The 27151-nt window shown below is 46.1% G+C and overlaps 1 protein-coding gene across 1 annotated transcript; it reads right to left on the reverse strand.

Moving 5' to 3' along the window:
* On the reverse strand, positions 1-25937 carry LOC119373806 (uncharacterized). The gene is made up of 4 exons (XM_049411223.1): positions 25584-25937; positions 23705-23818; positions 22584-22652; positions 1-276 (listed from the first exon to the last, which is right to left on the reverse strand). Exons 1-4 carry the CDS (start codon positions 25836-25838, stop codon positions 1-3), a joined length of 714 nt encoding a protein of 237 aa, XP_049267180.1. The 5' UTR covers positions 25839-25937.
* Positions 25938-27151: the final 1214 nt, after the last annotated feature.

A 27151-nucleotide genomic window follows, 5' to 3' on the forward strand; every position in this document is an offset into this window, starting at 1 on the left:
CTAGGCCTTGCTTATCTTGTCCTCGCTATCACCTGACCCATCCTCACTACCAGCTGCCGTCGAGACCTCCTGAGCAGAGGCTGCCTCTTCCGCCGCAACAGGTAGAGAAGCCAGGGCGGCAGCGTCGTCGAGGACCATGACGGCGACGAACGGTAAGCCGAGGGCGGTGAGAGAATGGACAAGGAAGTCACGGAGGAACCGCCGAGCCGCGAGGTACAAGTCTGCGAGGCGAAGTTCATGCCCGTTGGGCGACAGATGTAGGGTTCTGGGTGGTGGCTGGCCCAGAATCCGTCAGAGACGAGGCCGAGCACTAAGGAACACATATTTAGTAGCCTCGGTCGCGAAACGAGAGCCTCGAGGGCGCCCGTGTCCATTCTTCTCTTCTACCATCGCAGCGCTCGCGGCTGCCGCTCCCACAAACTGTTGAACATTACTTCAGTTTTCTGCATATTTTTCAGGCCTACTGTTCTGCTTTTTTCTGTCCCATTCATTATCCATTTAATCATACTTGGCAAGTTTGCTTGCAGGTGCTCACATGTGCTGAGTGGGCGAGTGAATTCCAGAGGCTTGTCACCTTGCATTAATGGCATTGTAGTGGAGCAGATGCACGAACGATTATGCACCTGTGAAAGAGGACGAAAGACGACCCTAATGAAAATGAACTATCATTACAACTAATGAAAATCAGTTGACGCAGTTCATTGAAAGAACACATGGTTTTCTTCTGAGCATCTGTGTTCGTTGCGGCACCTGGCGGATCAGATCTCAACAACGCGTTTTTTTCTAATGACCTCAAGGAACTGGTTCGCCAGCAAGACGAAACACAAAGTTAACCAAGAAGAGGTTCTTGATGGAAAATGGAAAATAGAAAGGTGGGGCAGTGACACAGTAACTGTCTCTCAGTCGAGGACACCACAACCGCGTCACCTTAGGGGAAGGGGGGTAAAAGGGAAGGAGGAGAAGATGGTGGGAGGAAAGGGGAGGTCACAATAGGTAGAGGGCTGGGGGCAGAGGAAGCGGGGAGATCCGTCGTTGTCGTTGCTGGTCAGGCGCTAAGCACGGCCTAGAGGCGGTCTGCGAGTTGCGCGGCATCAATGTACTCGAGCACCGCGCGTAGGGCACCGCGAACACGGTCCATGGCTCCGGCCGGGTGCAGCACATCGTTCATGGTCGCGCAGGGTAACCCTTGCCTCCTGAAGGCGCGCGCGAGGTGCTCTCGTTGCGGAGCCAGAGCGGTACATGAGATGAGGAGATGCTGGAGTGTTTCTTCCTCACCGCAGTCGCCGCATAGGGGTGAGGGAGCACCGCGAAGGCGGTGCCGGCGCTCGGCGGGCCAGACAGAGCCGGTCCGCAGTGCGAGCAGAAGGGAGCGCTCCTTTCGGTTTAGCATTCCCTCCGGTAGATAACGCTGCGGGCAGCCGGAGGCTACGCGCGCATCAGGGTGGTTGCGAGCGAGCTCTCGCCGGATGTTCTGGCGTGCTGAATCTGCGGAGTCCGCGTACGTTGTCAGCGGAACCGCGGGGTCGTGTGCAGTCCTCGCCAGGTCGCAAACATATACAGCAGGGCACCGGAACCAGGGCAAGGGCAATTTCCACTACCAGACACCTGAGACGAGCATTAGGACAGCCTACCATTTTATTGCGATATAAAAGATATGGGCACTCTCGGCTAGTTTTTGCTGTCACCTTCATGTCCCGCGCATGTATATGTGTGTATATATATATATATATATATATATATATATATATATATATATATATTGCCACGAGCATGGGACACACATGACACATGACACACAGAAATGACACATGGTGCAGCAGTGTCGATATGACAAGCCACAATGAAAAATAATTCAGACAATTTTTTTTCCGAAGCGCGGAATCGAACGGGTGACCTCTTGCTCCGCAGCGCACGGCGTTAGACAGCTAGGCCACGAGCCGTAGGCCTCTCAGCATGTAACAGGGAGCTACTTATATACACCATTTACTTCAACGTGCTTTCTTGAGCGAGATGGCGCGAGGGGCGCGAAGGGCGCACTCTAAAGATCGTTGCCCCGCTCAATGCGATGCGCGCGCGCCTCATGCCTCGAAAGGGGCACTTCACCCTAGAGGGCGTGGTCGCCTGCGCACGCTTACCTCGTGAGGAGGTGGTTTGTATGTCATCTGCATTCCCCGCGATGTCCGCGCTGATGTTACAGAGCGTACGAAGGTCACTTCGCTCGCTGCAGCGGCCGCGTTTGCGGAAGGAGCGCGTAGTTGAAACAGAAAGAACTAACAACTGTGGCAGTTGTTAGTTCGCACTCGTGCTGTGTGTACCTGTGCACTCGTTTCGTGCGTCCTTTTTTATATTTGAGCAGCGCGCTTTCAGTGTCGAGCTGTGGCACTTGATCGTTCGCGCTCGTCCTGTGTGTGCTCTTTTCGTGCGTCCTTTGCGCTTGAGCCACGCGCTGGAAATTTCGAGCTGCTTTCCGTTATTCGCGTTCATTCCAATTTGTTGCCATCGCATTAATTGCTCCGCCGTTGTGGCGAAACTGACTTTTTCTTGTGGAAGTCGTTCTCCTGATCGCAATCAAAACGTACCTACGGTAGTGGTATGCACCCGGCGTCCTCGACCAACACCTTATAGTTGATGAACCTGAAGCTTGCCTGGCACCGAGAACTCGCCTGCAATGAGATATGGATATGCAGCAAGCAGCGTATTTTTGAACCAGGAATCGAAGACGTCGTCGTACATTACTGCCAAAGTAATTGAAGCTCTTTGTTATTCAGTTATATATTCCTCGACTTTCTGCTTTCCGGGGATAAGGATCTCAAACAGCGCCAGTTTTCGCCGATCTAAGGACACCACATTGTGTATCCATCTTTTCTCGCCACAGAGCCTGCTATCGTACAAAATTGTGACATATTACAAGTCACTCGCCGTGACTGTCACAATGAGCACCCTTTGGTTTCCCCGTGACCAACCGAAGTTAGTAAAGCTCCAGTAAACTCTAGCTTAAGAATGGCGCTAGCTTTAAATGGCATCAGCAACATCTGGCTTAAGCTCCTGTGGGCATAGATGCTATAATGTTGAGCGTGCGAGCTTGAGCTTGTTGGTCATATTCATAGTGGAAAACATCGCGACACAACGAAGACAAGAAAGAACAAACAGGACTAGCGCTGCCAGTCTGACCAAACAGGACAGCGCTAGTCCTTTTTGGCCTTTCGTGTCTTTGTTGTATTGCGCTGGTTTCCAGATTTCCACGATCGATATGATGTTAAGGTTTATTATCGGCAAACATATTGACACTCGGCTGCATAAGAGATGTAGCCACCTCGAAACGCCTAGGCGGAGCGTCCGTACTTGGTAAATGCAACTGAAACAAACGTGAATGTACAATAAATCTACTGTTGGACTAACTTTGTGCTCAGGGGCGTAGCCAGAAATTTTTTTCGGGGGGCGGGGGGGTTCAACCATACTTTATGTATGTTCGTGCGTGCGTTTGTATGTGTGCGTGTATATATGCGCAAGCAAAATTTAAAATTTTCGGGGGGGGGGTTCAACCCTCCAACTCCCCTTGGCTACGCCCCTGTTTGTGCATAATTTACGGCGAAAAGTTCCACACATAGTGGGACAGACAACAAAGAGGAGTTGAGGCAAGCACCGGCGCTGAATAACAACTTCTGTTAGCACCAGTGCTTGGTTCATTTCCTGTTTGTGGTCCGTCCTGTTTTGCGCTGAAATATTCATCTTAAATGAGCATATAATGCCAGGATACTGACGACTCACGCAACCGATCAATTACGAATTTGATGCACGATTCTGCAATTTGGCGCCAAGCCTTCCATAGCGATTCCGCTCACTCATCCGTATTTATCGAGGCGAAAGCCTTAGATACTTCACCTAAGCCGAGGTGGTCAAAATTTCCGGAGCCCTACGCTACGGCGTCCCTCATAATCATACCATGGTTTTGGGACGTTAAATCCCAGATATCATTATTATTTCTAATAATAATAATAATAATAATAATAATAATAATAATAATAATAATAATAATAATAATAATAATAATAATAATAATAATAGATGTTTCTAATTATCGCCCGATTTCTCTACTATGTGCCACACCAAAGATCTTCGAACTGGCCTGTAAGACAAAATTCATTTCTATCACTCGCAAAACATCTAGCGTGTAATTTCAATACTCTGTCAATTCTGTGTCGTTATGCAAGGTTTATGAAATCAGTGACCTTGGTGTTGTTGTTGATAGCACGTTAAACTTTTCCGCTCACGTTAAGCGTGCTGCTATGCGGGGCCTTCGTTCTCTCGGATGTGTTTGCAGGTATATCTCGAGAATTCATTCTCGTATAGCCCTCCACAAATTGTACACCGCAATATGTCTTCCACAGCTTGAGTATGCGTCCGTGATATGGAATGGCATTGCTCAATCCAGCGGTAACACCATTGAACGGGTCCAGAAAAAATTCCTCAGCGTATATAACAATCGCTTTGCTAGAAATCACTCTGGATCTCGTTCAAATACTACTGGATTATTATCATTGCCATCACTTCACTGCCGACGAAATCGCTCTGATCTCTTATTTCTTTACAAGCTAGTCCACGGTATCATATCCTGCCCTGTACTTCTCAATTGTGTAAATTTTCGAATTCCGCGTAAGTTAACCAGAGAGAACAGACCGTTTCATGTACCCGCCTGCTTCTTCCCACGCTCTACCGTTGACAGAATACAAAGTCTCTATAATGTTAATTTTCCTGATCTTGACGTTTTTCATAGTCCACAGTCATTGTTTTTATCCGAGCGTTGCACTGTCCTGACATAGTATGGCACAAAGTAAAAAGTCTTCCCTTCAGCGTCTTTCCGCATAGTTTGTATATATGCAATCTAATTTTACATTCCCCTTCAATATTTATCGTGTTTTCTTATTTTACTCCTCCCCTTTTGTGTTTATTTCTCTTTGTCTACGCGTTTTTGCTGTTGTTATTTCTGAGGACTGTCTGTATTGTATTGTTTATTTTTATCGTTTTATTTTTGCGTGCGCTTGCACAAAGACCTTACGGTTGTTCCTGGGCACGTTAAATAAATAAATTATTATTATTATTATTATTATTATTATTATTATTATTATTATTATTATTATTATTATTATTATTAAAACGAAAAGTAACTGTCGGCGTCAGCTCGAGTGATGCTAAAAACCATAATGACGCCACCCTATGAGAATGTCATGACGTCATAGGTCGCCAAAGCTCGTCATGTAATCATGTCCTCAATATGACGTTACAATGTGCAGTCACCTGAGGACGTCATAACATGACATCATAGCTTGGTCAAAGGTGGGCCGATCTCGAAGGCACTGGAAAGCCACGCGAGGCGGAGAAAGCTTGCGCTGCCTCCGTTTCCAGAGGTTGCACTGCCTGTAGCGGTTTTGCACTGAACCGCTACAGGTTCAGAAACCTTTCAGTAAAGGGGGCGGGGATTATCACAATCAGCAGAGCAGGAAAAGAAGAAGCAGAAGATGGATTTCGCACTCTAGTCGTCTGAGGCGAATGCATCAGTGGCCATGTGAGCATTTTTTTTTGTGAAAAGCAGCTCTGCAGCGTACTTACATTCGTGCGTTTGCGGGTGAGTGATTGGAACAAGGGGTGAATAAAGCGAAACCAGGCACATTGGAAACATCAAGAGGCAAACGGAGGAGGAAAGCAGTGATGGAAGACACACAGCGCACCATAAAGAGGGACAGGGCTGCCTGCTGCGGTTTTAGATGGCGCCACTGTAGCCTCTCGTTCATTCGCCGATGTTTTAAATGCGAAGGATTTCTAAGCGGCGGCATATATATATATAAGTGGCTATTTATTAGACGTAGAAGAAAAGAGGAAAGAGAACACGCTTCTTTCTGTCTCTCGTATCGGGGACACGGCTAAGCGCCTAATGGCGGCATGTCCCGCGTGCTCGTCAGCGTCCGCACTCACACTGCGCACTCTGCGCACTCACTCCGCACTCACTCTCCACTTCTCTCGTACCACCTGCTTGCGCTTCTCCTGCGTTCTCGCTTCTGCTCTCGCGGCGCATACGCTAATCTCCTCTTCTAGTCTGCTCTCCTCTCCAGCGAATGAAGAAATACATGAAACGTGCCCTCAGCAACCACGCGAACACACGCGCTTCAGGCAGGGTCACTGGGGAGACAAGGGGATTGGAATGTAAGGTAAACGAACTCGTCGAACGGGTTGGTCGGCCGGCGGCTTGTGACGTCAAATTCTTGCGCGCAGGCCTGAAAAGTTCTAGGAGGTGTTGGCTTAGCGCTGCGCGCATTCAGTTCAGCGCTTGCTTCGGTTCACTCCCCTTGACTCCGTTGATGCTTCCGATGAAGTGTGATGGCCCGATGAAGTGTGATGGAAGTAACAGTCCCGCAGATAGTGGGTTGGCGCAAGCAAGCGTCAGCATCAGACGTAGATCGACGGGGCCATGGGTGACTATCAAAAGCAATACGCAGACACACATCATTTCATGTTCATTGGCGACTTTAATGTCAACGTCATGAAGAGCGGTTGCATGGTTAAGTATATGTCATAACACCACTCGCTGCAACACGTATCACACGACGACCGAAAACAACAGCCAACTACCATTCACGGCACATGCATTGATCACGTCTTCACCAATTTCAAGATCCACCCACTGCACCAAGATCCCCTCACGGTTCACTTCAGCGACCACAAAGCCATCCTCTTCAAAGCAAAGTGCACACCACCTCAAGTACTAGACGCTGCTCAATAGAGACCTTCGTTAACCATTTCAGCTTCGTCTACGCAATTAAAACAACGGACCCCCCCCCCCCCCACCGCGACGCTTCGCATCACCTCAGGGTTCCTTTCGGGAAGATGTTTTTATTATCATTAAGGGTGTGATGTGAGCGCGACTGTCGACACCGTCAAGGAAAACAAAGTCGTGCATGAACGAAGGTGTGTCTGTGGCCACGGCTACAGCTTATTTCCGAAATTTTTTTAGCCTTAAGCCTGCGTTCGGCATCAGTGTTATGGGAGTTATGCAGCAAGGTTTATAAAGTGAAGGGGAAGCCAATCGATTTCTCAATTCCCGTTCATTTTAGTAGTAACTCTCTGGGTGACATGTCAGCTTTCATGAACACATTAGCCTGTCAGAGCGAGGTCTACTGATGGGTGTCGCGGTGATGCTGTGCTAAGGCGACGAACAATGGGAGATTATGTTATGAATATCAAATAACGAATGTACTGCAGGTTCGTATTGGCGTCCTTACCGTTCTGCGACGAGGCCGGCACAGGAGGGCGCAGTAGGTTCTAGGTGCGACACACTTGCTTGGACCGGCGGTGAGCTCTACTCGGAATTCCTGTGATACATTAAATACAACCAAGCGCATTTCTTGTCATTTGAAGGTTCAGGCAAAGTATCAACATATTAATCATGTTTATTGTCGGGCAGCTACATATATGCACGCATATGCTTTTGTAAAGCACCAAAATATGCACGTATAATATATTACATAGTACTGACGTTGGTCCATGTCACACATATGCTTAAATTCTTGGTATTGTTCCGTACTTACACAATGTGCGATTGAACCACGTTGCGTCCTTCGAAGGAAAGTTGCCCCGGCTGTAATCATGATGGCGACCATACAGTCCCTGCGAGCTTCAATTCCGCACACCTGAGAAGTTCTGAATAATTTTATTTATATTTGACTCAGTCGCACGTTGTTTGGCTGCGACGAAACAAATGCAGGACGTACTGCCTGACGAAGGTCCTCCTTGTCGTACATTCCCTTACAGCGGTGTTAGTACTGCCAAGAGTGAGGACGCCATTATTGCGCCTTTTTGAGCAACTGCTGCAACTAGCCCGACTCTTCGGCTTTTAACGCCTGCCCATTCTGCTCCAGCAGTCTTTTCTTTTTTTGCTGCGAAGCTAATGTACAGCGTTCCGTAGCGGGCTCCCGGGACCACTGGCCGAACCACCGATGCAACCTGGCGCCTGGCATCAGAAAAGCTGACGGAAGTGACACCACGCCAGTCGTATAATTGCGAGTGCCCCTCGAGGTTGCCTTATCTCAGATGAGTATGCGATCGACGTCCAGGGATAGACAACTCTTAACAACACATAATAAGTGCACTACAATACGTAATAAATACACTATTACATAATACCGTACGCAACCTGCGAACAAGTCGGTCATCTGTGCGCCGGTGACTACTGCGCACAGCAGCAGAACCACCGCGAACTTGAACATGGTCTCTGGCCGGCTGTTTACACCTGCAGTACCGTTTTGCGCATTGTGCGGTAAGCTGCAGATGATGGCAGGTATAGAGGACTGTTGACAATCGGCGTCTGTTGCACAGCGTTAGATGCTAGGAGCGATATCTATTCGCCAGATCAATGGCAATATCATCGTGCGCGCGAAAGGCACTCTCTCCCACAGCGATCAAATAGAAGAAATGTGCTTGGGCGGCTTCTTAGCAGCCAGTTTAAGGCGATGTGCGGTAATATAGGTTTTCTTAACAGCCCTGTCTCTTGCCTGCGGGAGGCTGAAGATGGTACGAACTGACCGAATAATCACTCGTGAAACAGAGCGTATGACCTTCGCTTGCGCATGATACTGCTCATGCACATACTAAGCATTGATAGTAGCTGGGGATGACAAAAGCTGGGCAAAAGGTAACCGTTATGTGAAATATGGCCGTAATGTAGCGGCAAGCCGTCTGTCGGCGCCCTTCACTTACCCGTGGCTAACACGGAATTATGCCTAAATTGTTTTATCTTTATCCGAATAAATTTCCACATGCGCTAATCACGTTTGGAAGCTTTCGTGTAGTGCCATTCTTACCACAGATTATCGTGTTAGCTAGCCAGACATCTAAACCCAATCGTCCTCTTACATCATCTGCTGTCTTCTTGTCTCTTAATGTAACACCTACACTGTCTCACTTCGTCACTGCCTGTGCAGACCTTAAACTGCTTATCTTCTTTATTAGTTTCCGACTTCCTGCCTCATATAAATCAGTATCGGCTAAAGTCATCGTCATTTACCTTTATCTCCACCTATAGCGTTCAGATGCCAGTCGTGATTGGCATAAAACCTACAGTATGAGCTTAGTTTTATTTTGATCTAATCAATTTCATAGAGCTGATATCGCAAGTCTCTACTGGTCGACATTTTCATGGCGTTTGGTACACACAACTACAGTCGTCATCAATGGCCCGCACCCTAAAATAACGAACAAATGTGACAGTCACCGCCCAGAAAGAGCTCGAACAGCAGATGACTTAGTGGGCGTACAGGTTGACGCCTACTACGTCAGTAATATTAATCATAGCAATGCTATGACTAGAATAGTAATAGCGCTAGTGTGTAATTGAAAACTGGGGGCCCTTAAGCTTCGCATTTAAGAGTTGAACGCGATAGCGAAATCCGGCCCCCAGTGCGAACTTCAACCAGTAAGTGCATGCTTATTAATGTGTGTTGTTACACACACACGCACGCGCTATGTATCTATAGTAATGGTACAGGCACTGGTACAAGTTTTCGATCTAAAGCACTTCCCTGTGCTAGAGAGAGAGAGAGAGAGAGAGAAAGCTCTTTAATGAAAAACAGAGAATTCTGCCGGCGTACCTAAAGGCGCCTACATGCTACTCTGTATAGGGGAGGGGAGTGAGGACAGAAAGGCCCTAGGAGGAGGAGGGCAGAAAAGGAGAAGGAGAAAAAAAAAGAAGATAATATGCTCGTGGTATGTACATGTCCCAACGTAATGATGCTGATGTAAGTTAATTTACAGTTTATCAATTCGGTGAATGTCCTCGAGGAATCGGAACAGAAATTTTAAAATTTTACGTTGCTGAGAAGGAGAAGACCAATAGCTACATGTGCCGCCTTGGTTTGACCACTGACCCATACTGTGATAAGTGTGGTGCTCTAGAAACAATAGAACATATTTTATTAGATTGCCAGGCATACAGAGATGAAAGAACTTGTCTCGAAAGTAGTATATGCTCAACTTCCCAAGCACCGCTAGATCTCAGGAATATACTCCCTGTGCTAGAGTCGAGACATATTTCTAACAGTGCCTCACAGATGGCAGCACATTATCTAACGTTTGCTGTTTGCTTGATCAACGCCTCCTCTAGAAAGGGGCATGGCCTCCGAGATAGTGGGGACGCCGCGCGCCCGCCATCTCGGAGGCCATAAAAGGAGACGTTGGCTTGATATGTTTTCCGCTAGATGGACATAGTTGTCCATTTTTGCAGCTCTTTGAAAGTGCGTGTGTGTTTTTAGCGGCGATGGCTACACTATGCCGGCTTTTTTCGAAGCATAGCGTCGCGCAAAAAACGTAGTTTGATTGCCTCGCACATGCGCCTTCAAATCGCCGAATGGGTTCATTTTCTTCGTGACACCTGCCGAACAAAATGCGTTAAGGAGACTCCTTCCACTACATGCCATTTATGTACTGTTTTTTCCCGAAGCACTTGCACGTAACATTGTGGCCTTTTGGCACATCCTGCCCTTGGCCTCTACTGTGTATGGCCCTGTACAGAGGGACGGGTAAAATTGCATCACACACATCATTGTACAGCTTTTTACGTGTCACTGAGAACAGATACTCATTAGAAAATCTAACAGACAAAAAGCGAACACTTAGAATCACCTCCGTGAGATACCCGCAGACTGCGCCATGTCTAATAACAGGCAATAAAGCAAAAAAAAAAAACATTGTGGCCTTTTGGTAGGATACCTGATTGCCGCGCAAACGGCCCGGGTTCGATTCTCAATGGGATCGAATATTTTTTTTATTTGCATCTTTCTCGATTTTTTGTTCACGGACGATTTTTCGCTCACAAGCGACGTAGCGACGCCGACACCGACGGCGGCATTTCTGCGAAACGAGCTCTCTAAAGCTATGGCGTTAAAATAAAATGCACACGTTCCTCTACACATTCTATAGGAACACGTAGCTCGCGCGCTTCAAGGCACGAGGTGAATGAATGAATGAGTGTTCTTTATTGCACACATATCTTTTACAAAACAAGCACAAACTGTATGGTCCCATAGCCAAAGGCTAGTGCGGGTCCCATTGAAGTATACATAACTGAAACTGTAATACTTATAAATAAAATAAATAGAAGTAAAAAACTCAAATGTGATATTTTCATACAAGAAGTAATGTTTTGCTGCTAACAATAGTCGCTTGAATTCGATTGAAGAAAGAGAAGTACATAACTTGTATTAAACACAGAAACTTGGTTATTAGCGGCGTACAGAACTGTAGAATGCATCTTGTAGATGCAAGTATCAAATATAGCTTAATTAGGAGAACAAGGGTATTGCAACATCTTTCAACGAAAACACAAAACACAAAGGGCAATATATATACATGATGAAAAATTACAGCCCAAAGTATATCAGTCACCTCAGGCAGAGAAAAACACTTCAAAGTAGTATTTCTTCAGGGATCTGGAAAAGTTCTGAATATTCTATAATGCGGTACGCCATTCCAAGTTTTCACTCCGGTATATTGTAGTAGACGTTTGCTATATGCGTTTTTTGTAGGAGGTATATTAAAGTTGTTAAAAGTTTGGTTCCTTGTTAGGCGTCGGGGGATACACAGTAATGAAATAGGGAATGGTTCATTGTTTCTAACTACACTGTTAATACATGTAGCTAATCTTAGTTCGCGCACATAATCAAACGGCAAGATCTTCAACCTAGAAAACAGTGGTTTGCTATGTTCGTAGTAATGTGAGAAAGTTATCGTGCGTATAGCCCGTTTTTGCAGCCGTCGTACAGGCTCAAGATAAGAGTCATACGTCGAACCCCAGGACTCTACGCAGTACAGAAGGTGGCAGTTAACTAAAGCAAAATACAAAATGCGCAAAACTGCAGTATCAAAATATTCACGAGCTTGCAAAAGGGCGTAACAACTGGAAGCTAGTTTCGAGGTGACTGCATCTATTTGAGCCTGCCAATTTAAACAGCTGTCCAGAACAACACCAAGGTAAGTAAGATAATCAGTATATTCCATGGAGCAATTATTGATATAGAGTTGTATATCATGTGGAGTAGGATTTGTACGGGAGTGGAATAATATATTTCGTTTTTTTGGCATTGATCGTAAGCCCGTTAGCTGCAAACCAATCGGCCAGCTTCGCTAGTTCGGTATTCATTTGTTCTTCTATGTTTGACAGATTTTTGCCAGTAATAATTAGGGCAGTATCATCAGCATACATAAGCATCTCGGCAGTTGTTAATACTAGAGGCAAATCATTCATGTAGAGCAAGTAAAGTAACGGACCTAATACGGAACCTTGCGGCACACCTGTTTGTATGGACTGGAGAGAAGAAGTAATGTTATTGATAGTTACCATCTGTTGTCGACCTTGAAGGTAACTCTGGAAAAAATTCCACATAGTGTTGCGAAAACCATATTTGCGTAATTTGTAAAGTAAGATGTCATGGTCTACTGTATCGAACGCTTTTCTGAGGTCTAGAAAAACTACTGCGGCAAATTTGTTATCTTGGAGGGCTGTATTTAAAACTTGGCTTAATGTTAGCACTGCTGTACTTGTAGAGCGCATTGGCCGGAAGCCATGTTGGTGCGGACATAGCACATTATATTGCTCAAAAAAGGGAGCATACGTTTCGAAATTATTTTTTCGAAGATATTATTAAGAACACTCAGTACAGAGATCGGGCGGTAGCAAGAAGGATCAGACCTATCTCCCTCTTTGTATACAGGGGTGACTTTGGCTATCTTGAGTATTGATGGGTATTTACCGGCTTGTAATGAGTGGTTAAATAGGTTACATAATACTTCTCCAATTAAATCAATGTTCTCTTTTATAACTCGCGCTGGAATATCGTCATGACCCGGCGCTTTGCTAATTACTAGTTTACTCACAATAAGCAGAATTTCTTTAATCTCTATGTTGTTTATAACGAAGCTATTTGGTAAAGAATTTGGTTAATACAGCGCTTTGTTAGGAATAGGCAGCATTTTGGCTAATGAAGGACCAACATTTGTAAAATAAGTATTAAAGTCATTGACAGTATCCTGAGTGACATTGTCAGGTAGCGTTTTTTCAGCACAAGTATGCCCAATTGCTTCGTTTATTATTTGCCAAGTTTTCCGCGAGTTACCGGAAGCTTGCTCAATAAGGTTCGAATAATAGTCTTTTTTACATTTACGCGACAAGGCTACCGATTTGTTACGAGCAGTTTTATACTCATGTAGTAGATGAGCATTGTTCTTATCGCGTTTCCATTTATGATGCCAGTACTCTTTAGCCTTCAGCGCCCCTAATAAGCATTGGGTTATCCAAGGGTAGATTGGTGCTTCATACGAGCGTCTACGGATGACTTTTTTCGAGTTGTGTACGGATTCCGTAATAACATTAATTAGATTAGCAAATTCCTGGTCTACATCATCATGATAAACCTCGTGTCATCTAAGAGAACGTAAGAAATTACGAACCTTTAAGTAATCAATTCTATAAGAAGTAATCTTTCTCTGATGGTCTATTATAGGCCCTCCATCCGCAGTGACAAAAGTTGGCATGTGATCAGTGACAAGCTCATTAAGAACACCTGCTGTTATGTTACTATGAATATTTGTGAGGACATGGTCCAACATGGTTTCTGTTGTACTTGTCACTCGAGTAGGCGCAGTGATTAGATTGCGAAAATTATATGACTGTATTAGGTAAGCGTAATCTTTGTAACTACCACTAAATGCATCAATGTTTATATCCCCAATAATATCCCCAAGAAGAGTACGACCATTCCTTGCCAGGGTAGACAGAATGTCCTCAAGTTTATCAAAAAAAAAACAGCTAGTATCTGCATTTGGCGGCCGATACACCACACCAACAACGACAGAGCATTCTGTCTTTACAAAACGTGCTTCTATATATGTCAGGCTGCATGTGAATTCAGATAGTACAGATAAGCAGAGTCCGTTCTTTACGAAAAAAGCAACGCCTCCACCGCGAATGTTAGATGCACGTGGCTGAGATATCATTTTATAGCCAGGTATGGTAACCGTTTCATCCTTTCTCAGCCATGTTTCTGTAGCCGCTATTACGTCATACTGTTTGCCATGCCGCGAGATAAATGAGAGAAGAAGATTAAGATTTTTTCTTATACTGCGTATACTGCAGTGGAAAAAAGTTATATTTCCTTTCGGATTAGATGTGCGAGACTCAGCCATAAAAAAAGGTTAATTTATTTTATTAAGGTCATCAATACATGACACATGCAGTACTCGGGAGTTCTCACTTTTACGCATTAGAATCTTTCCATCGGATACCGATGCGAACTTCCAGTTCTTCGCTCGTTTTATCTGTATGGCTTTACCCAGCAAGACTTTACCCAGCAAGACTCTGCACACAAATGTTCGTTGACATACACCGGCGTGTTATTTTCAAAACCAAGCATAGAAGTGTTAAGGCGGTGCTTTTTAGCGGCTCTCAGAAAGTTGTCTCTGGAAGTCCGTGGCAAAAATCCGACGACAATATTTGATATTTGAGGGAGTGCCACTTTTTGTGGGAACGCGATGCGCAGCATCAATTTCTTTGTTGCAGTATTCAATGCGCAAACATTTGGCAACCTTGTAAATCGTGTCGAGTATGTTTTCGTTTTCCACAAGGGGAACACCCTTCACTTCAACATTGTTCCTTCTTCCGTATTGCTTTAGTTCTGTTATCTCTTTCCTAATTACCTGTATTTCATTGCTCAATTTCTTATTTGTTTTCAGAGTCTCAAGATTATCTTTCTTCACTTCTGCTAGTTCTTGTCGAAGCGACTTGAGTTCCTCCTTAAATTCTTCAAAACTCTTATTAAAAGCCCATTGACATCTTCACTGATGCCAGCTCAGCTTTTATGCCATTGTTCGAGGAATCAAGTTTCTTCATTTCTAACCTGAGATCGTTCATTGCACTGGTAAATTTAGTGGTCATTTTCAGTAACACTTTCACCACCTCCTTTATGCTGCCAGGGGCTTTATCACCCAACGCCTTCGTGAAGGTCACTAACGCATCCGTGTAAGTGTCCTCCTCGTCACCCTTTCCAGCCATGGTATGTGCACAGCACAACTTTAAAATGGCAACAGCAATAATGCACTGAAAACAGCGGTTGGCACCAGAGCAGACCCACAGCCATTCTAGTGAAAGGTTTTAGTTCATACATAGGTAATGATACAGGATGCCTACCTGCAGCAAAAACAGGACAGCGTTAGCGAGCGTGCCCGAGCGGCTGCCGGATCTGTTCTGATGCCTGTCCAACGGCGCTGTCTTCTTTTATAAGGCCTCCGGAAACGCCCCCTTGGCTAGCCTTGGTAGGACGGTGATCCTGCCATGCGTTGAAGTGGTGATGTCAGTCGTAGACTGGCGCAGCCGCAGTAGTACACAGCTGCCGACGACCACGATGGCATGCACGCAGTTGAATACAGTTTCCTGAACGTTGCCATGCAGCAAAAACAGGACAGCGTTAGCGAGCGTGCCCGCGCGGCTGCCGGATCTGCTCTGCAAGCGTGCAGTCTTGGGATTTTAAGCAAAATTACACGAACGCCACTTTTTTCAAATTTAAATAAGTCACGTGAAAGCTGAAACATGAAATGAACGCGCAGCTCGCACCTGGAGCCACCAAACGCGCGGAAGGTCACGTGAGCTTCTGTACGAAACAGAGCTCTTATTGTGATAGCAATTCTTGGGCACCCCAGGTGCATTTTTGGGCATCGCCAAGATGTTCCGTATAAAGCCCAAATCGATACGATCACCCGACGCGGCATATGTTCTCTCTGCGAGTGAAAGCACGCGAGAACTACCGATCATCGCTGGTCAAGTAGAGAGGAAACGCGCCCACCACCTTTCCTCGCGCGAAAAGCGCATGAATAGCCGCCGAAGGGAGGCTGCGTGGCTCGGAAAAGGAACTTGTACTGTGACCGACGGGACGGTCACACCGCGTCCGCGGTCACGCGCGCGGTGTCTTAGTAGGGATCAAGAGACGGCTCATACCTGTGTACGTGTTGTGCTCTTAGCGTAAAGTGCGAGGTAGCGAAACTGCCATAGCAGCCCATGTGTCATGTAAGTGGCGGCTCTTTGCCACAGTCGCCATCTACGTATCGCGGGAATAACTAACAGCAAGAAAAAAATAAAAATAATAAAGTATTAATGTCACAACCGGAAGCGCTAGCGACGTCGCGCATTTGCACTACATGGCGCGAAATTGAATTTTTATCAATTGCTCACCTTTTACAGGCTTTTGATAACTACGCCATTTTATTGCGTCATTATGGCACACCAACTTCGTGTGCGAGAGCAAAGGAAGATCGACAAGAAAGATCGGGGAAGCAAGTTTGTTTTATTAGCCAACTAGTGTACATGGATTATGGACCAAAATACTTTGCAGATGAAGAAATTGATACAATGGCTCACGAGCACAATAGCACAACAGTTCGAAAACTCACGTCGCCTAATCGAGGAAAACCACTGGAGCGAGACAGCAGCTTTGAAAGTATCACTTTGGCAACCTTACAGTACAGCGTTTCTTGTCTTACCGTGCAGCATTCACCGTCACGAAAAGCGAGGACGCGCCTGCGAAAGCAGTCTGCAGTCGCGGGAACGGTTATATACACATTGTTTGAGTTAGTTCAGCTTCTCTGAAGTGTCACGCCAGCAAACCACATATAAGCAAATGAATAACCTATGGAAGATACGTACGAAACCACCGCGCAAAAGTGAGCGATGCATCGTTGACCTGACAATGCGCCAAACTTCCGAACAAAACACACGCCCACATAGCAGAGTGTCCACTGTCTGCATACGCTCCCCATTTATGGTGCTCGACCAAAACCAATGAGCCAGTCAACTATTTAGCCAAGTGTCAGATAAACCGTAAAGCAAGTTTCTAGTTTACTTTGGCATATATAAAATTAAGGGCATTCGAAAAAAAGATCCATTGAGTTTTTGGTTTTCGTTATTTGTCCCCTCTTCACCTAGTCGCGCTTCAATTGTACGGCGTGTATTGATTTTCTGTGGCAGTAGGTTTTTGACCACTTTTCATTTCAAGTTAAGCGACCGATATCATTTGACTTTGTAAAGCACGTTCAAGCCACAGACAGCACTAAGAGCGCTTCGCACGCTTCAGCGGCCCCGTTCCTTAAAGAATTAGGCTGGTAGCCTTACTTCATGATGAGAATTCCAAAGTACTCCGCGGACCTTCCCGCCAGAAAGACGCCGTCGAAGCAGACTGTAAGGTCTGATAATTGCCGCCCGATTACACGGGTCGCGAAGGTGACCGACCACCTAGACTATGCCGACGGGACCAAAGTGGTTGCGCCCGCACCGTTTCCTCCGTGGGACCGTCTGTGACCTTTCTTCCTTAATATTCTCCATTTCACTTTCCTTTCGAACCTTCTAGTCCCTGTTTACAATAAATCAGTCTTGGAACTAATAGCAGCGAGTCGAGTCGTCTTCCTTTCGAGGCTGCTGCGCGCGCGGCTCAAGCCGCCCTTCTTAGGTAACGCGCAGTAAGAAGTGATGAGTGAGTCGTGTACCTGGCGATATCAATCAGAGTCAGCAACGAAGTTATGGCGCGAGTAATCATCTACACTTCATATAAAAATCGAATATGTTGTTATTCCATTCACTGCTTCGCCATTGCGGCGAAACAATGAGCGCGATGAATTAATGTGAGGGGCGTAAAAGAGTGCGATGCCTGCCTACCCACGGGTAAGGGGGGTAGGGCGCGTTTGCCACTGTTCACTGGGTCTACAGATCTTAGCAGCACCACTACCAGCGGTATGGTGTTCTAGACATGTCACTGCTGAAATGAAGTATGCTCAGACAGAGTAAACACAGACAAAAGTTTGACCATAAGTAGGCAGATTTATTTTGTGTGCGCCTCTTCCTCAACTCAATGTACGAATTACTTCGGCGTCCAACACTCCCCTGCTACTATCCCTGGCAAATCAGGAACCTACGCCTTCGCAGCACAGCTACCGAGTCGAGCACGCTGGATTGGTGTGACTGCGAAACCTACCAAACTCACTTAGTGAACACTCACGTCTCGTTGATTTGGCTTTGAAGTACCGCCAGGTTGAAGTTCCCTTATCCGCAAGTTCTTTGCATGAATGTGATGACAATGCACGCCAGCGCACCCTTGTTGCAGAGCTGTGTATGTAGAAGAAAGGACCGCTGGGCCAGTCAGTTATCCGTAGTAACGATCAACTGCGCAGAAAAAGCCCCAAGGACGAGAAAGGAACACGAGACAGGCGCTGCGAAGCAAATGAAGATTTAATCTCAATAACACATGCATAGTACAAACAGACGTGGGGAGGCTTACAGACTGCCCGTTAAATAAGCAATTTGTAGTTTATGCATCGTCACAACGGACCTTGTCAGGCACGTATCACCAAACATGTGAAGAAAGAAAGGTTCAGCAATTGCTCGCGCGTTCCGATTTCTAAGTTTTCGAAACACTTAAGTTTCATTAAAAAAAAGAGTGACACATTCTTCACCAGTTCCTTTCTTGTCCGTGGTGTTTCTTTCTTTCGCGAAGTTCATCGTTAGTATGTAGATAGACTGCGCTACGCAGAATACGCAGGAAACACCAAGAAGGATCCATAATATTTTAGAGCAGCGCAAAAGACAGGACAAAGGACAAGAAGTTCACAGACGAGCGCTTACTCGCAACTGGCAGATTTATTAGAAGAACCAAGGACAAGAAAACATACAGAAGGTGACCCAAATGACCTGTGTTATACCTATCGCTATTTCTTGGTTCTTTTGGTTTTCTTGCCCTTGCGCATGTTAGTATGATCCCCACGTGGCGGCGATAACACAGATCATTTGGGTCACCGTCTGTATGTTTTCTTTTCCTTGGTTCTTCTAATAAATCTGCCAGTTGCGAGTAAGCGCTCGTCTGTGAACTTCTTGTCCTTTGTCCCGTCTTTTGCGCTGCTCTAAAATATTATGGAACCTTACCAACTAGCCCAACTGTCGACCTTTCACCAAGAAGGAATGGCGCTAAACTCTCCTAGGATACTTGCAGGACTCAATGTCGTTTCATACAGCCGTCCTCGATGAACCACCTATGTGCTACGTCTAGGACGGCGCGTTGTGACGCTCCTCGCACCTGCGCTGCCATACCTGTCGGGTTACAGTTAGTGCTGAGCACCAGCATTCTACTGAAGTAATTGAGCTCGTCAGCGTGTCCTCACTAAAGGGTTGACTGTGTTACTCATGACGAGTGGTTTTCAGCGCAAACGACGAATACACAGAGAAGAAAGAACACGAACACCAGACTGTGTTACTGACGCATGTAAGTGCATCATTCTTGGATCTTTAGCACTGCCGCTTCATTGCGCTAGCTTTTATGCGACATAAAGGCCATGAACGCAAAGGCTGACATCGCGTGACCAAAAATAGCACCATAAAAGGATTAACGAAAGTCTGATAAATAAAAACCGCCTTATAAAACTGCAGTAATGCTTGCAGTTTTTGGTTGTATAGGTGGGATAGCTGAAAAAGGAATAAGACGAGGGGACAATGTTTAAATACCCTCGGAGATTGGTAAGTTAAACGTAAACCTAATTGAGAGCTCTACTTACACCCTGAAAGCACAGAAAAGCACCTATAGGTCCGCCGTAAATGATCACAGGAAAGTGAAGTTTGGTGGTTGCATAGTAACCAAGTCTTGGGCTAGGAAGAAGTGCGATTACCAAGGGTTATATTTAATGAAAAAATAATTTACAGTCCCATAACACTGCATAATCAGCCTAGCTTCACTGCTAATAAAGCTTTGAAGACAGGGCGTGGTGTGTAGGAACTTGTGCAAGAGTTGACTACAGTGATGCACTCTACCCTTCGTCCCAATTTAAGATAAAGCAAATGGTGACGTCACTCGTTGTCCTTACGCCATGCGCGCGTCATACGTGCAGCGTAAGGTTCTCGCTCTGCTCTCGTGCCGGCGCCGTCATCGCGACCTCCTGTCCTTCCTCCGCTACACTAATCTACTTTGGCGTTCGCTTGCTATGACGTACTCGGAGATTTCAACTCTCGCCTGGCTGAACCCCGTAGGGGTGAGACTGGTGCGCGCCTGCACTGGCTTGCGCTCGCTCCGTAAGCCTACAATCTAGGTGGATAGCGCTCAATAAGCGGGATGTGTGCGTTCACAGAGTCCATAAGTTTCAGCAAACAGTCCCTTAAGCGCAGCTATAAACACCTAAAATTTTGTATCTGTAACTCGATGCTACAACATACTCCTACCTAGGAAAAGTCCAAGACAAATGCATTAGGCGCTTCATGACGCTCACTGCACGCCACGATATATAAAATTTAGAAATCTCTGAATGAGCAAGAAATGGCTGCACCCGTAAGTAGAAAATAAAATAAGCAGAAGAAAATACGGGCGCTCAGCTGGAGCGAGAAATGCGTGGACAGCTCGAAGTCGACCTCGGCAATAATATCAGGGCAGAAGCGGGTAAACAGAGCGCCGCCTTGCAACTGAAAACAAATCAGTCGAAAGTTATCGCTATGTTCGACCTCTACTGTCCTTTCTGCTTTCCTTTAAATCTGTTTTGACCTGTCCACATCGCCGCCGTTACCTAGACCGATCCCGCGCCTACCTCAAGGCTTTTTCTGAAGGTCGCTATTGGTTTGAACACATCCATTTCCTGCCGCAACAGAACAGAGAGGGTTAAACTTTTTCGTATGACCACGCGCGCGTTCTCTTCGCCCATAGGTGAATGAGCTCCTTATTTTAGGTAGCGGTGGCTTGCAGCCGACGCCTGAGCCCTCTCCACATAGCCGGAACTGTTACTCAGGGTTTAGTGACGTCAGCAACGCTTCCTACTGGTCTGCCGGATTTTGTCGTACAGACCGCTATTTTTTTTTTTTTGAGCACTCGATATCGCAACTGTCATAGGCGATGATACGTGATTTTAAAAGCCAATTTGAGGCACTCCTGCCAGCATCCGTAAAAGCGACAAAGCAGGCATGAGCGCGGCTTCAGCTAAAGTGCGCGACATCCCACTCAGTCGTTACGCTCACAAAAAATCAGCACAGTTTCTGAATTCTTAGTACATTTAATTCATTCCTAAGTACGCATCTCACGCAAGGGAAGAGGAGGCATCATGTGGCCACAAAAAGCGGAATATTTCATGGGAAGCAGGAGAGTCTGAAACAGAAAAAAAACAAGGTTGTAATTTAATAAAACGTTCAGGAGTGGTCGACCAATCACAACGTTGACGCGAGTAGAAGTGGCGCTTAATTCATCCTGAAACTCAGTAGCAAATTATTGAGCGTTTTTGTTAAGAGATAGTGGGACAGTGGCGTAGCGGTGGCCTTAAATAGCTAAAGCTACAGGTGATTGTTGCATGCTTGCGATTTCAAAGTAGGGAGCAAGGTAAAAGAAAAAATTACACCATCTCCCGCTAAAAGGAACCATGTGTGGATGCGAAGCAGCGGGGAGCCAGTGTCACCGCTGACGTTGACACTGGCGCTGACGCTTGCGCTTTTGCTGGCGCTAACTGTGACACTGGCAGCGGCGTTGACGCTGGCGCTCATGGCGGCGTTGCGCAGGAGAGAATAAGGCGCGCGCGCTCCGTCATTTTATACCGCGGAAACACCTTGCCGCCACCAGCGGAGTGTGCAGCTGTCGCACCACCTGTCTTGCGCGCTCCGTAGAGTGGAGGATTTCTAGAGGAGAGAGAGGTGGAGGGGACGCGCATACGCAGTGCGGGGTGGACGGACGCGGGAGGAGAGACGGACAATGGCCCTCACCGTAAGCTGCTTCGCTTCTAAAACCAAAGAGTGAGGGCGGAGTGCTACGCCATCAGTACGCCATTCCGATTCACCCAAGATTCCGCTCTCCTGTACTCACTCACTTTTCATAGCCCATAAGAGACAGTCTCGCCGCGTTTCCATGCCAATGCAATTAAACGCTCGACCCTACTTAATTTGGTAAAAATTGGACGCGTTTTCGAATACTGTGTCCAGTGAATGAGCGTACCTCTTTCCGTGGCTTGCACCAAGCGTCCACCTCGATCAGGTCAGCGTCGTGCTGTTGGAATCTCGCCCGGCACAGCCCGTCTGCCTGAAAAAAAAAAACATATATATATATATATATATATATATATGAACAACACAAACAGCTCACGCGGTTTTAGGCATTGGAAGCAATGCAAGATGATTGTAGTACAAACGCCCAAGTTTAGTGCCGTTCGTTAGAAAAAAACATGACGAAACGTTTGAACATGTCTTTTGCAGCTAAGGTTGTTGACATCAAGCAGAGCGTGTGATCAGACTGTACAGGAAGTGATAAAATGGTATTATCTGACGTTGCATCCTTATGCACAGCTACGTGTTACGTTTTGCAACAGACGTGCCTAAAGGACCTGACAAGTTCCGGGTGAACGAGGTTTATTGACCCATGCTTGTTGGTTCGTGGCTCGTGCAAGAAAAGGCGCACTGGCAAGCGGCAATCTGCTTTTAACACCTAGTGACGCATGGATACTTCGCAGAGTGCTCTTATCAATGGAGCGCCAGCCGACACAACACTGCTGACCGCAAACGGCGTGTGCCCGTGGTTACGCGCACTTAATGCGGCGTACTGAACATCCATGTTGCAGAGAACCTGCGCAGAAAACAGATTTAAATGAGGCACAAATGAGAAGCACAAGATCTATTAGTGTACCCCACGTCGTCTTCCGACATCCGTGCGCCTTCCACACGCGTTGAGTGGCCAACAAGACCAACTCGACAGGCAAGCGTATCCAGCGAAGGACCTGTTAAATGTACTGTAGTCTAATTCAGCGTGAGTGGTAGGACGACTGACAGTATAAGAGCTATATTGTAAGAGGTTGACGCGTACTTTAACGGTAGTCAACGGGGATAAGTCCTAATTAAGCAAAAGAAAGGAAACAGGAACACGGATAAAGGAAGTGAAACAGCAAATGCGAATTCAACCAGCCAAACGAGAAGGTACAAAGACGAAACACACAAGACGTCTTTGCTTGTGAAGTTCTACCCGTGCAGCTCCTGGTAGCTGTGAACCAACGAGCTCGGTTCTATACCATCCTGATGTAACAGCGCTTGTCTCATGTTTCTTGGCCTCCCGAATTTGCGCTTGCTCCACGTATTTTATTTATTTATTTACGGCATATTGCAGGCCCACATGGGCCCAGACAGGAGGGGTAAATTGCAATACAAAACACAAAATTCAAAAAGGCGAAAATATACAAATAAATGCTTACATTTCAATTTCAGTGCTGGAATATCAGTAATCAATCAGGTTAATCGACTCAACGGAATCAATCGTTAATAGTGCGAGGAAAAAAGAAAACTTGAAGGTGTTAGTTCTTGTGTGATATGGAGTTAAAGTATTGAATAAATAGACATCACCAAGCACGCTTGCAAGCATCGCTAAACCATGGCGTTCTGTACATAAGCTATATTGTGCCCTTTGTTCAGAATTTTTCTAGTTTGCCTTGTTTTAAATAGCATAGACTGTGACTCAAGGCTAGAAAGTGACTTGCGAATTCACCTGTCCTGCCTATTCGATAAGGTAGGCACTGTTCGCTAGATTGGCCTTTTTTTCCACATTATGCTTTACAGCAGAGCATGCCAATGAGAAAAGTGCGCCTCTGTTTTTTTTGTTTTTTTTTCTGAGCGCATCGGCATTCTTACCTTTCCCTCGAGTGGAAGGCACTCTTGAGGATTGTAGATTTGCCAGGTGTTGCAACTGCTAAGAGTGGTCATGAATTCCAGTCGGACGCTGAAATCCTTCACGGTCCTGTAGTGCTGCGAAAGAAACACACAATGGGGCCCACGTCAGTACCAGGAGAGCAGCGATGCGACAAAAGCTGGAGCACGCATTGGCAAAGCTTGAGAGTCGTGAATGGGATCCTTTATAAAGGTAGCTGCACTGCCACTCGCATCGCGAACAGCCCAAAGGAGCTCCGAAATTTTTTGTGGTATGGTAGCGGAATGATAAGAATATCAATGTCCTGCCCACGATGGTGGTCAAGACTGGCACATTAACAAAAAAAAAAACACAAATAATAGCTAATAACAGCTACCAACTGACCATTGTGCAAATACCAGCTGTTTCATTGAATACAGGCGGAAGCACATGCAAGATGGTGCGAATGTAAGCGGGCTTTCTCTGAACGAAACGTCTTGGCAAACTTTATACTAAGCATAACCTTAGGGCACGAAGTAGTACAAAACATCTGTGAAACCATTATTCTCAATTTTTTTTACACACGCAAAGCACTGAAAGAACACTTATCAGTAGAAAGCACGCACACGATACACTCGAGTAGCGTATGTCGTGGGGCTTGTCGGTAAGATATTAATATGTGAATTTAAATTGCGCTTGTGACGAGACGCCACAGCCTGCTGTTAAGCTGATGTCTCGTTTTATACGCAGTTTAAATTCAAGTAATAACAGAATACACGGGCAGAATATACGTGCAAAACAATTTAGTGCTGCGCTTTGAAACATAACGCTACCAGCTTCTTTTCTAAAGTGTTCCGTGTCGTTGAACCCGTCCTTCGCATTTAGTTCAAAACATTTACCGAGTTGTCCGCACCAAAACTGCGAGGAATTCATTATAAGGTAGGCCATAGTGAAAGACACGTGATGGATTATAAACACCAGAGTTTTTTTTATAGCGTGCGCGGGTTCCTGTCCCACGGTATAGTGCGAGAAACACGACCGAGAACGGAACCAGAGCACTCGCACTCAACAGTGCACCGCAGTAGTACGCAAGCAGTCACCACTGCTGGTACTCGTACATACTTAAGTTAGGAGCAGGCACCTAGAACAATCGACATTAGGCCGGACAATTATCGTTCCCTTTGTCGTCCCAAAACAAGGACATGATTATGACGGACGCTGTAATGGAGGGAATTGGAAAGTTTGACCACCTGAGGTTTCTTAACGTCCACCTAAGTCTAAGTACATGTGCATCAAACATTTTCGCCTGTACCGAAAATGCGGCCCCCGCGGCTGGGATTCGATCTCGCGACCTTCAGGTAAGCAGCCAAGCACTAGACGACCGTGGCGGGTCATTAGTGGACCGGAAGAAAGCAGGAGTATTGCGTGAGTGATTCTTTATTTCTTTAAAAAGGGGAAAAACGACGAAGAAGGTAGGAAAGAGGGGGGAGGAGTGCACAATAACGCGATGCTGCTACTTCTTGCTCTCTGGTGGCAAGGGTTTACCGTAAGTCGGTCACTATTTGCGTGTTATGTTGTCAAATAAACTTAATGCATGCGGAGTGATGACAGCCAGAAGGACGCGAGAGCATAGCCTTAAGCGATGTTCTTAAAACAGAACTTGGATGGGACGAGAAAGAAGCGACAGGACCACGCGCTTCCTTCTCGTCCTGTCCTAGCGCTGTTTTCAGAAGTTTAGTACGTACCAACAAACCCGTATTAATACTCGAGTCTTCAAGTTCCACGCTTTAGAGCTGGTATGTCACGTACGCAGGCCAGTGCAGAGCTTGAAATGCTCTGGGAACTTACTCTGTTTCCGATTGATGTATCGTGAGATACACTCACCTCGGTTGCCACGCGAGTCAGTCTCAGGAGTGTGTTCAGCTGGCCAGAGGTGGGTTGGATCTTGCCATACTTCAGAACCAGGTGAGCAATGTGCTCGAAGCTTGCGTTGCCACGAATACGGCTGCGGGGCTCAAAGGTGCACTTCTGCGGCTCTTCGTGCTTACGGTTGTAACGGACGCAGCCTTCGAAGATGTCCGGCATCTGCGTGCAGACGATTGCCGCGCAGAGCAACAGAATGACGGTGATTCTGAACATGGTCTTGAACTTGGCGGCAGAGATGTTCTCGAAGGAACAGACTTGTCAAGATGCGGCGATGTGCCACGATACACGATCCCTGAAGGGGAAGTGGCGACAAGTGGCGCTGGCGTGTATGCCATGCGAGGCAAAGCCAGCCTGTGCTGATAATAAGTTATTTTGATTACTTAGAAAGACGGTGTATTTTTCAGAAAAGAAAAAGAACAAAAAAACTATCATTTCGCTTAACACAGACAAACATGCCAGTCCGCTCGCGTCAAATGCTAGTTTGAACAATTTGTTCGCCTGACTGGAGCGTGGCAGCTTTCTCATGTCACATAAATGACGCGGTCACGCTCTCAGTAACGTGATCCGCTAATATCTACCCTGCTCATCGAGCAGCAACTCTAAACTTCGATTATAAAGGCGCAGTCGCGATCGCTGGCGCGTGCACTATCATGGCAGGCATCAGCAGACGGCTCGTATACCCTTCTACGTGCTATGCTCTCAACTCGAAGAGACTGTACGAAAACCGCTTCTCTCCCGGGAGCTGCCGTATTCTTTTACAAAAAGTTTTTAGAGTTACACAAAATTGCATCTAAGAGTTAGCTGCCAGCCTTACTTCGTACAGCATTACAATTTGTTGCTATCGCATTCACTGCGATGCCCTTGCGATGAAACTGTGATTTTATTTATTCATTTATTAACAAATACCATACAAGGCTCCCTGAGGCATTGTGTGACGGGTTTCAGATACTAAAGTAAAAACAAAGTAGGTTAACGTAAAGAAAAATAATAAGATCAATGAAAATCATGTGCAGGCATATGCACTTGATTGCAATCATATAGACCGGCCAAATTAAAGGCAATTTAAATGACTTCAACATTGTTGTGAGTAGCTAACTGAATATATGATCGACATGAATAGATGCCCAAGCATATACACAGATTCACGGAATACTACTGGAGCAGTAGGCGCTCTTTGTCACTGCTATTATCTTAACCATCTTTCGGGTCGCCACACGTTGGGAGTGGAGTCGGACAGAGAGCAAAAAAAGAACATGTGCTGTTTGAGAGCTATAGGGCTCAGAGTACACTGACGCACGTCATCTGGATCTTCCGACGCCACTACAAAGAAAGTTGACTAAGATGCAGCAGACGCACTTCACAAGCGGCGATTACTGGCTACATTCTAGAAAAATACAGAAACTTTTTCGCTCGCCCTTTCTCGCCACGTATCTTACTCTCTTTGAAGAGACACGCGAACTCTCCTTGGAGATCATGATACTCCCTTCGGAGTCATCGGACCCTCAAGAGAGTCAACGTGTCTCTTT

The sequence above is a fragment of the Rhipicephalus sanguineus genome, chromosome 11 (genome assembly GCF_013339695.2).
Source record: "Rhipicephalus sanguineus isolate Rsan-2018 chromosome 11, BIME_Rsan_1.4, whole genome shotgun sequence".
Classification (NCBI taxonomy): Eukaryota; Metazoa; Arthropoda; class Arachnida; order Ixodida; family Ixodidae; genus Rhipicephalus; species Rhipicephalus sanguineus.

What these genes read in the sequence shown, in the direction of transcription:
- LOC119373806 (XM_049411223.1), bottom strand. Translation starts at nt 25,838, where the DNA reads ATGTTCAGAATCACCGTCATTCTGTTGCTCTGCGCGGCAATCGTCTGC. An exon ending in GCCTTCCACTCGAGGGAAAG is followed by an intron (nt 22,653 to 23,704) that starts GTAAGAATGCCG and finishes TTTTCTGCGCAG; the next exon opens with GTTCTCTGCAACATGGATGT. An exon ending in ACGGGCACACGCCGTTTGCG is followed by an intron (nt 277 to 22,583) that starts GTCAGCAGTGTT and finishes ATTCTGGGCCAG; the next exon opens with CCACCACCCAGAACCCTACA.